The sequence below is a fragment of the Chrysemys picta genome, chromosome 16 (genome assembly GCF_011386835.1).
Source record: "Chrysemys picta bellii isolate R12L10 chromosome 16, ASM1138683v2, whole genome shotgun sequence".
In the NCBI taxonomy this organism is placed as follows: domain Eukaryota; kingdom Metazoa; phylum Chordata; order Testudines; family Emydidae; genus Chrysemys; species Chrysemys picta.
Genome location: NC_088806.1, coordinates 23,869,190 through 23,880,591, shown reverse-complemented (window position 1 = coordinate 23,880,591; position 11,402 = coordinate 23,869,190). Strand labels below are relative to the sequence as shown.

Sequence of the window (11,402 nt, the reverse complement as noted above, 5' to 3'; positions counted from 1 at the left end):
TACAAATAGATCCTTTCAACCGTGGCCTTAAAATATTCCCTGGCTCCAGCACTAGCCGGGTCTACTACGGATTGCTGGGGCCTGGGACAAGCTTTTTAAGCGACGGGTCAGACCGAGATCACATCTGCCTTGGTTATTGGGCAGAGGAGTCATGACTCTTAGCACTCCGTCGGCAAAACCAGATCAGGGGCCTCCAGTCACCCGGGCCCTTCGCCTTGTGGGGAGGGGAACGAGCATGTCTATATTAGATGCGGGTTGGTGCAAATATCTCCATCCTCAATGATGTCCACCTCATCTTCGTTCTCCTCCAGCAGGAAGGCGGGCTGCTGGCTGGCCTTGCGGGGGTCCGAGCTGGCTTTGTCGGTCAGTTCAGGCTCGCTCGAGCTCTGCTCCAGGCACTCCTCCCCGCTGGGCATCTTCGGGTCGTCTTGGGTTTTCCTCAGTTGCTTTTTGTGCTTCATTCTTCTGTTCTGGAACCACGTTTTTACCTGTGAGAGAAAGGGGAGGAACGCATTCGCATGTGCCCCAGCTCCCCAGGGGACACCGTCACCCCCCAGTGCATTGCATGAGCACACGTCAGTAGCATGTGCCCCAGCTCCCCAGGGGACACCGTCACCCCCAGTGCATTGCATGAGCACACATGTCATTAGTATGTACCCCAGCTCCCCGGGGGCACCGTCACCCCAGTGCATTGCATGAGCACACATGTCAGTAGCATGTAACGCAGCTTCACAAGTGGTAACTCCACCCCGTGCCTGGCATGTCCTTACCATGCTACCCGGCCCCAGACGGAGGTCCCTAATCCCAGGAGGTCCCCTCGGAACACAGCTGGAGGGCACCACGGGGGTGGCAGCTGCTCCCTGCTTCCCCTCGGGCATTTCCCTAGCTCTTTGGGCCACCGCAGAGCACGGGGAGGTCGAGGACAAGCCTGGGGGCGGGGAGCAGAGCCGGGGGCAAGCCCCAGGGTCCCTTCCCGGGTGGGGTTCTCCATCCCCCGGGTGCTGCCCAGCGGACACGGGAACCCCCCCCCCCCCACTCCCCAGGCTGGGTACCTGTGTCTCAGAGAGGCTGAGGGCGGCGGCCAGCTCCACGCGTTCCGGGGTGGACAGGTAGCGCTGCATCTCGAACCTCTTCTCCAGCCCGGAGAGCTGCGAGTCAGAGAAGACGGTGCGGGCTTTGCGGCGGCGGCAGTGCTTGCCGGGCAGCTCGGCGTGCGGGTGGTGCTGGAAGAGGGCGGGCACGGGCATGCCTGCAGCGCGGGGCACAGGGGAGAGAGGCCGTGGGACGGGGCGGGGGCCGAGGCTGGAGATCCGGGGTCCTCTCCACCTTCCACAGCCCCACTTGGAGGGAAAAGAGCTCCCCGCCCCTGCCCTTCCGCCACCCACCCACCTGTCTGGAGGGCACCGCTCAGCCTTGTGTGTGTGGCCCGGGTGGTGTCCCTGGGGTGGCAGACCCCGCACCTAAGTAAGTCACCGTGGCTCGTCTCTCCAGGGGCCGGGCGACTCCAGCACCCATCCTACATTCGGCTCCTACTGGTTTCTTCTTGGGGTGAGGGGCATAGTCTGTCCCAGGCTGGCATTTCCCTCCCGCACACAAAGAATAAGCCAGGAGGCTGTTTAGAATTTGGTACAGTTGTTCTCCTGGGCAACAACTTGGCATTAACTCATTCCACAGACATAGCTCAGCCCCCCCCCCTTTTTGTATTCTTTTTACACTTACACACACACACCAGTGAAATATTGTTTTTTAAAGTAGCTGTCATGAACGCGGTGGGTATTTACAAATTTTGCTACAGGTGAAATTTTGGTCTGGTTGCAATTCAGGGGTCTAGAATAAAGACAATGATAATTTAAATAATATTATATATAAACACACCTGTGTATATACGTACTATATAGAATTACACAAAGGTATGTAATTGTGTGTATACACACACACACAAACAAACAGAATAATTTTAAATATATACACTCAATGACACAAACATGGGCAAACTCATTTTGGGTCTGTAATTGTATATTACACACATACAAATACAGATACAATTGTGTATGTAATCATATTGCACGTGTGTATTAGGTGTGTCTATCACTTTAACCTGTGAACTTAATTGTTTTTTGCTTATTTTAGGAAACCAGCTCGGGATGATCAATTGGGGTCTAGATCTATTAAACCCATCGCTTTGCAATAATATAATGAAGGTCGGTTGTCCTCTCTCCCCTCCTCACCCTCCAACCCCATATATAACAGTGGAAAAGCAACATACTCAAACTCAGTTTAAAAGCAAAGTAGCGTGCTGATTTTAGAGAGGGGAAGGATTAGCACATTTTCTCTATATCTCTATTCCGAATTCTACACATTTTTTCTACATGCGTTTCCGTTCAAATTATTTCTATTGATGGTAGCTAATAATAAATCCACCCCTCGCTTTCCATTTGAGCATTCGATTTCTTTGTGATTTATTCATCAGCCGTTCTCTGTTAGATACTTTGAAGGGTCCACTTTTTTTAAAGCCAAAGATAAGGATTTTTATTTTATTAGACAATTGGTGCAGTTTGTTCTCCCTCTTCTCTGCAATTCTATACTGGATTGATCTTCTTGCTCTGTGAATATTTTAATCGGGCCCATTTTTGAAAATCGAAATTCACTACCAGCTACTGGGGAGGCACAGAAAATATTTACCACCTGTGCTGCGAAGATCAGAAAGAAGTGACTAACTGATTGACTGGATATGGGAAAGGCCAGGTCGTAACATAATTCAACTTTTTTTAAAGGCCAGACAATCTTTTAGCGCACACAGCCTAAGAAATAAGGAATTTTACCCTAGGAAACTACGCAGATAAATTCCTCTGAACTTTTTGGTACTAAATAGTAAGTGATCAGATGCATTTATTGTAAATAAAAAGGTGCAAAATCATTTGAAATAACTTGGAAATCGAGGTTGTTGAGGGTTGTTTTTTCATATGAACGAAACTAACAGTTTCCGCTCTTTTGAAGACGCATGCTGTAAAAGTAGGTCAGTGATGGATACTCAGATCTGTGAATGCAGCTTCGATCGGATTTCTGCTGTCTTATTTTTTAAAGCACAGAACATTTGAACCCCAAGAAAAGATTCTCTGGAAAAAGTGAGTAAGTAAACTATGATTTCTGCTCAGAGAGAGGGAGGTTAGACACCAGTCTCTGACAGCAGGAGAAGAACTGCAACGTGCAAATTATTTTTGCTCTGATATTCAATATATTCCTACATCTATAGGCTGATGCTGTTGATGCAGGGCAGGGAATAAACTAAACCAGTAGAGACTGATTCTTATAATGATTCCCCCAAACTGTAGCGTGTAAAATCTGCCTTGATGTATAACAGGTGCCATTCCTTGAATGATGAAGCGTGTCCCTTGCTAGGAGATGAAATCCCCCAGGTCTGCAGGGCTGGGCGCTAAGACTGAGTTCGCCTGTCAAAACACCCCCCTTCTTCTAAAGCCGAAACAAACACAAGGAGAATGGGACACCCAACTTACCCGAGGTGGTTAAGAAGTACGGATGGTGATGCTCAGGCTTGTGGAGCGCATGGTGCGGATGGGGCGCCAGGAGGGTAGGTGTGGGCATCAGAGGGTATCCATAGTCCAGGAGGGGAACCCTGGAGGCTAAGGGGCTGGAGAAGTGCTCTGGAGGGACCTCTCTCAAGGACTTGGGCTTGTGGAGCAAAATGTCTTCGATGAAGAAGGAGGTCGGCCTTGGCGCGGAGACGGGATGCACTGGGGAGGTGAAGTGGAGGTTCATTTCCCCAGGTGGTGGGGACCGCGCTGGAAGACAGGGCGCGCGAGGAGGGATGGCCTCCGATTTCAGCCCTGCTGGCTGAAAACCCGCAGATCGCAGGAGCCAGAAGAGAAGATCAAGGTGGCTTCGGGCGGCTTGGAGGAGATTTGTGAAGAGAGGGGGCTCTGCCGCGAGCCAATCGCGCACCAGCAGGGCGGAGGGAAAAGGGTTTTTCATTTCCCAATGTCACCCAAATTAATGGAGAGGTTGAAAGGAAGGGGGCGCTGGCCAAGGTACTGAATCGGTCCATTAAAGGGCAGTAACAAGGCTGGTGCGAAGCCATTGGGATACTTAGTTACGCAAGAAGGGGGTATGGAAAACGTGCTCCGAGCTGATGGAGATCCTGAAGCAGACAGAGCCCCAGGACCCCAACGATAGAGCGAGAGGGTCCCCTTCAAAATTGTAGGTGCTGCAGGGCCAGACAAATGTCCGCAGCCCGCCAGCACTGGCTTATTAAATATAGGCAGGCACGTTTCCCTGGCTCTGCATCCGTATGCGGGTGCATATGCAAAAGGAGGGATATGCTTGTGCATACAGCGCCTAGCACATACCGCCATGAGCCCAGACTGGGACCTCTGACCCCCGCCTCAATACGAGCCAACACTCAAGTTGTTCCAAACGGAAAGAAAAGGGCCAGATCCCCAGCTCTGGTGTAAGCCAGAGTTAACTTTAAGGGGTTGCTTGGGGGCAGGGGAGCGACATTAATGTACAGCCACGGAGGAGCTAGCCGCAAGAATCTGAGTAGAACGAATATTTCCAGGTGTAGATGACTTTAGTTTACGTCAAAGCAACACGTCTTTATTCTGCGTGGATGGCTTTTAGAGCTGGCTGAAATGTTTCCACATTTCAAAATTTGACTCAAAAGGGACAAAATATTTTTTGGTGGCATTGTCCATCATATTTGCTGCCCTTTTCCAACCAGTTCTATTTATATTTTACTTTTCCAGCGTTGGCCGTGATCCTATATGCAGCCACATCCCCGCCATTCCTAGCTATTATCCTACTGCGGGGTTTGTTCCAATTTTTTCCCCCTTCTGTTTGTCTTTTTTTTTTTTTCTAATCTGTAGCATTCATTTCTCCGGAGTCAATTTGCTAAAATTAGGGTGATACACCACATCATAGCCGAGATAATTTGGGCTCGCATCTCGGAAAATTGCTCTAATTATTGATGTTAAACTCGGGGAAATTAGAAGAAGGCACTTCTCCTTCATCTCCTGATTTTCAGCTCTAATTTGTTGAAATCGAGTTGTCATCACAATTCCAATCACTAGTGTTAATAGTAAAAGTGTTTTAATAGAGCCAGAATTCTCCCAACCCATGCTATTAGATAATTAGGAAAAAGATGTTAGGAAGGCAAGTGCTAATCCTTGGGTACATGGACTGCATTTCCATCTAATCCAGCAGGTAGAACAAATTAATTACCAGAATCAATTAGTCCTAAAAGTAGAGTTCTCCAGGAAGTGTGAGCCATGTCTTCCATATGTATGAGCTAGTAAACGGCAAATAGATGGAGAAACCTTTAAAAGAATAGAAATGGCAATCATGATATTTTAATGAACCTGGAACTGGGAGCACAGGAGTTTTCAAATGTTACTTTTACATGCACGTGTAGAGAGGCCGCATGCAGGAACACCATCCGTTTGATTCTAATTGTATCGTTCAGACAGCTAGCCAGAATGTTGATGTTAGTTTTTAAATAGTTTTAAATGACGTTATTCTTCCTGCATTGCTTTGGTTTATTTTGGGCCAAATCTTGCACTCATTTATCAGACAAAACTATATACAAATATATACATTCTATTTAGATAGATAGATAGATAGATAGATAGATAGATAGATAGATAGATAGATAGATACCCACACTTATTTTGTGTGTATGTTTATATATTACACACACACATACACACACCAGTCTAACTAGATATGGCAGAGAACCGAACCACGCACATAGTGTATGTTCATATAACATAGACACACAATTATAAAAGTATAGGCAGATAACATGCGCAAACATCTTTATATTATATACACAATGTGTGTCTATACATACACACTCTTATAGACCCGTATAGACATAATAAAAAGGTGTCCAAGCAAGGGATCTTGTATTTAAAAGCATAACTAAATAATAAACTGTCTGGGTATGTGTGTGTTTGCCTAGTTTGTGGTGATATTTTTAGCTCTTGGGATATACCTATCTCTGATTACATAGAGGTACGGATTACTTTATCATAGACTTTTTCTATTCCGGTCACCAGAAATTGGCTCTGGTAGGTTTCTCTTAGCCCTTATGAGTAGGATTCTTCTCTTCCCCAGAAAGAATCTGCTCTGGGATCCTCCCACGAAAGGCCAATTTCTGCATCAACTCAGGATTTTGGATGGGGCTTTAAAAACACAACAAGCTAACAACTTTCTCGTAGGAGCAAATGGGAAAGCAAATGAATTAATAGTGATGAAACGGGTCTAATGCCCAACTTGTTAATGGAGGCAGCGCGGCCAGGGAGACGTAAGCTGCTTGACTAGCCATTTCATCAAATGAAATTACTTCTTGGGGAGTGCTGGCGCGCCTGCTTTAGCCATCAGCGATATTCCTTTTTAAAGAAGATTCAAAGATTAAAGAAATGTTACTTCTGCCAGCCTGGGCTGCAGCCCCAGGACTAAACCAACAGCTTAATAGTAATGTCAGATAGCTGGTTCCATTCAGCGCATGGAACATTCCCTCTCCCCTTATTTAAAAGCAAAATGGGGTTAGACTGGGGGGAGGGATGACGCAATTTCTTAATTTAGCCTCTGGAAGATTGCAAATAAAAACTCTGATTACCATACCCAGCGCAGCCAAGGAGCGGACTAAGTTGCAATAATTCAACAGCTATGTAAAGGTGCCCTTGATGGAAAATTAAGTTAAGGGAAGGCGAAGACCAACAAGTAGCATTTTTCAAGAGTGTATAAGGCAGTTGCTTTCTTAAATTAAGTATTTACCTTGTTTTCTTGGCGTCAAAAAGGGGGCCTTAGACCCTTCCCGCTACACATTGAGATTTTGGGGGAGCTAAAAGTGTTCTCCATTTGAACCCAGCATTACTGTCCGGAGGGAAAGATGGGCTCTAAAAGGGGTCTCTGCTTCTTGCTGTCCAAGATGCGGTGCATAGGCTTCCGATTTGTTTTACCCTGTATCCACTGGTCTGGACTCCCCTCTCCACCCTAGAGGTTGTTCCCTAGAATCTGACTGCCACCGCTGGGTGAAAAAAAAAGCTTTTTCCCAGCTCTCTTCTCCCTGGGGCCTTTCCTCCTCTCGACCCATCTCTTTTCCTTTTCCTCTCTAAGCTCTGCAAGGTGGAACGTTCCTCTAACAAATTCTAAGCCACAAAATAATTATAGCGTCCTGCAGGTTTTCTGACCCTACGTATACAGGAAAAAGAACAGGAGTACTTGTGGCACCTTAGAGACTAACAAATTTATTAGAGCATAAGCTTTCGTGGACTACAGCCCACTTCTTCGGATGCATATATATGCATATGATATATGCATCCGAAGAAGTGGGCTGTAGTCCACGAAAGCTTATGCTCTAATAAATTTGTTAGTCTCTAAGGTGCCACAAGTACTCCTGTTCTTTTTGCGGATACAGACTAACACGGCTGCTACTCTGAAACCTACGTATACAGGAGTCAGCTTGATTGCAAGTTAAACATCCACCGCTAAGAGTCAGACGGTATCTGAAGGTGTGAATCGACACACATTATACTACCTTCAGTCTGGTCCCTCTTTCCCTAATGTCTCAGCTTGTCCTAGAGCCAGAGGAACTAAGGTCTTCACACTGCCTGGTCTCGCTATTTATCCAAGGAGCGCTGGGTATGCACAGCAGTTTTCTTACACACTAACAGGGAGTTTGGGTCTATAAAGAGATGTCTCCTGCCACCCACTGTGCCCAAGCCCGCCTTAGGGTGAGGTTTCCCCCATGACATTTCATGTGATGTTTTGCAACATACTAGGCAACGCCTCGGGAAAACTAAAGCTTTGCGTTACTGATTGGTACCTATATTTCACTGGGGTTCAGCTATACAAGAGAGGGAAGATGATGGCAAATGACAGAGAAACAGCCCTTCTACCATGCTTCCAAAGGAGACCGATTTTCTCTGCAGTTTTGAAAAACATCTTCTTGAAGAGACCTCAGATGCGAACTGACAAATAAACCCGCAGTGGCATCTAATAGGGCCTGGGGTTTATAACCCTTCCTGTTATGTGCTCACAGTCTGCGAAGGACTTGAATGAAATCGGAGGGAGGGAAAGATATGCAAGCTTGCCAGAAAAGCAGATCAAAAGATTGCTATAGGGACCCGATCTTTTCTTTGGGCAAAAAATATACTGCCGGATCAAGCCCATAAAAGCAGAGTTGTCTTATCTTATGCCTCGTCTGGGTTTGATTTTTAGAGGCGCTGAAAGCCTGTTGGAGTTGTGAGAGGCCTCAGCACTTCTGAGGACTCAAATTATATGGGGTGATCGATATTTTCTCTTGGAGCTACCCTGCTCCACTCTTCCACATCGGAGAAGGCTAAAAATCGCTTTCCAAATGAACAGATCAGCTCAGCCTGCCACTTTCCATGTCTGTATTTCTTCAAAATACGATTATCACAAGTCTTGAGACACCTTTCAGATTACTGCAGAGCTGAGTTTGGCCTTTTTCTGCCACTAGAATGAAGCAATTTCTGCAGCACTAAAAGGTTTAAACCCATAGACTTTTCTTATAATTATATATGTTTCTACATGGAGCCAATTGGAATCTGCAGCCATTTCTTGCACAGATTGAATAGCAGCAAACACATTCCCTCTGGCAATGATTGGTGTAGGTCTTGCAATGAGAAGACCTGTAATTCATATTTGGAAATGCAAGTGGTTCTGTGCACCACAAGGCAGCTGCATTGTCTAATCTGTCCAGAGATTAGAAATTTAATTGTGATTTATAATATTGGGCCAGGTTCATCGCTGGTATAAGTACATTGATTTTACTGGGTTGATTTTAGCAGGATTACATCAGGGATATATTTGGCTGGTTTCTATATAATTCCACATGTAGACACTTATCTATTGTGCAGGAAGAGGGAAGGTAGCATCAGATACAAGTCCCTTTTTGCCGTTAAAGTAATTAATACACTCAAAAATGAAGGGTAAAATGAATAGCAAAACTTCACTTTCCAAGATGCACCTTAACTCAATATTACAAAGACCCAGACACAAACCTAATGCAGAAGACGTCTAAAGGGCACCAGCCCTAGTACAGTTTAGGTAGCGACATAGGTAACAAGCAGAGACTTTTTACACAAATCATGGTTTAAATAGTGGACGTTCCTCTGCATGTTGTGCTCCTATTAGAATAGGTTGTTTATTTCAGTCTCAGAAGACACAGGCAATAGCAGTGAGGAACACTTTGCTTTTCATGAGAGCAGTTACGAATTTGAAGCTTGTTTAATTTGTACCCTTTAATTTTATGTTCAAACTTCCATTGGCTTTGAAGCCTTTTCCAGATGTTAACACCCTCAATACTACCCTCCTAAGAAGCCTCATCCTGTGTTCCTTTCACACCCCAAATCCCTATCGGCTTCAATGGGAGCTTGAGGTACACAAGGGAAGTAGGATTGGGTCCCAGAGCTGCATCTGAAATAAACATGGATGGGGTTTAGCTTCCAAGAGTTGATGGGGCCCTGCTCCCTGGTGGGTTCTTAGGCACTAAGATAGTCCAAATACTAATGACACTAAGCTATAGAGTGGGTCAGGTTCTCAGCTGGGGTTCATCAGTGTTGTTCCAATCAAGTCACTCTACTTCAAGTCAATGGAGATGGGGTGAGACACCAGCCCAATTATTTTTAGGACTATATTTGGGGGCTACAGTGAGTTTTTCATGCCCATGCTGGGCCAAATTAAGGCAGTCCGAGGTCCTATGTACAACTCGTATTGTCCCTCCCAGTGCCACACATACCATGCAGCAACCTCTGCTATGAATGTGGCAGTTCACCCTTCTTGGAGCTATTGTTTCAGGCTATCTGCAGATTCAGGCATGCATCAACATGTTTTGGGGTTTTTTGCACCTGTGAGGGCTAGATTTTTTTTTTTAATGAAGGCAGAGTTTCTGATTCCATCATGCATCTTCAGGAGCTGAAATCTTAGGCATGGGTTTATATGACCTGTGCATTCATCCAGCCCTGTGTCCATATTCAAACCTTTGCGTCTACACTGAAATTTTGCCCCATACTCCGGCTTTGGTTGGGTATCCTGGATGCTTCCTGTAAAGCTGAAGGTTTATGTGGTCTAGTTTTGTTTTTAAATGAAAATGTTAATGATGGGGGGGGGGCAGTTAAGCTCAGCTCTTCCCAAGAAAATGCAAACTTTGGCAATTATCTAAAATCCGGTCTCCAATGTTTGGTTTTTCAGCTGGGTCCCTTGGCCACATCCCCCATTCCAGTACCCAGCAGGATCATTTGATTTTTGAAAGAGTCTGAAATTGGGCAGCTTAGATGTTTTTCAATTAGTTTCCTTCTTCATTTGGTTACATACTAATTCTTCTTCTACAGCATGGCCTGCACATGGGCATTACTCACACCCTTGAGACCTAGGTCATTATTTCATCTAACACCATCTGTACTTTGAGCTCCTGGTTAATCCCTTACTCTTATATAAATCTATGCTCATTGCTGTGGTCATTGCTTTGCTGTTGTCTTAGCACCTTAACTTTTATTCATTTTCTTTTATTCCAGTAGGCGAACAGTCATCTGTACCACTCAACATTTTTATCCCTTTTTCTTTTTTGGTTTATTAATCAGGCCTTCCCTCATTTCTCTACTTTGACAATGTATGCACCTTTTACAGCCTGGCTTTTAGCCTTCATGGTTGGATAAACCTTCTTCTCCCTTTCTTTTTCATTCCACTTTTGTTTCCTATATAGGAGTCCAATATTCTTTTGTGCTTTTTCTCTGCTTTGTCATATACCTTGTGCAGCTCCAGGGCCCTCCTGGAAACCTCCTGTGGCAATTTTGCTTAGCAAATGCTTTAAATACAAAGACCGTGCTTCTGATCTCACTTACCCCAGTGTAAATCAGCTAAAAATCATTGGGGATGCATCAGGTTTTAAATGAGGAAAACATTCTAATTCTCCTTCAATTTGTTTTCTGACTTTTCTTTTTACTGCTTAAACTCTGTCATTATGAAACCTTTAAAAAAATTAAAACCACATCATTCATAAATGTCAAGATCACCTACTGTGACTTCCTGAATAACCCAAGCCAGAGAATTTCACCTATTCCTGAATCAAATACATACACAAAGTTTTTAAAAATGAATACTCTGAGTTGACATATAACTTTTTATCTAAAGATCTGAAACTGCTTTACCAATAAGAGTGGAATATTATCATCCTTCGTTTTATGGAGGAGAAAACTAAGCTACCGAAGGTTGAAATGATTTACCTGAGTTAGCTAGCAAGTCAGTGGAAGAACTGGGAATAGACCACAGGTTTTTCTAACTCCTAGTTCTAAGCTATAACCATTGGACAACACTGCCTTTAAATAATATAGAACAGTGGCTCTCAACCTTTCTAGACAACT

General features: G+C 44.9%; 1 protein-coding gene across 1 annotated transcript; it reads right to left on the bottom strand.

Moving 5' to 3' along the window:
- Window positions 1–239: 239 nt before the first annotated feature.
- BSX (brain specific homeobox) lies at window positions 240–3,777 on the bottom strand. The gene is made up of 3 exons (XM_005303737.2): window positions 3,516–3,777; window positions 1,053–1,249; window positions 240–488 (listed from the first exon to the last, which is right to left on the bottom strand). The coding sequence occupies exons 1-3, from the start codon at window positions 3,775–3,777 to the stop codon at window positions 240–242; spliced, it is 708 nt and encodes a 235-aa protein (XP_005303794.1).
- Between the last annotated feature and the right edge of the window lie 7,625 nt (window positions 3,778–11,402).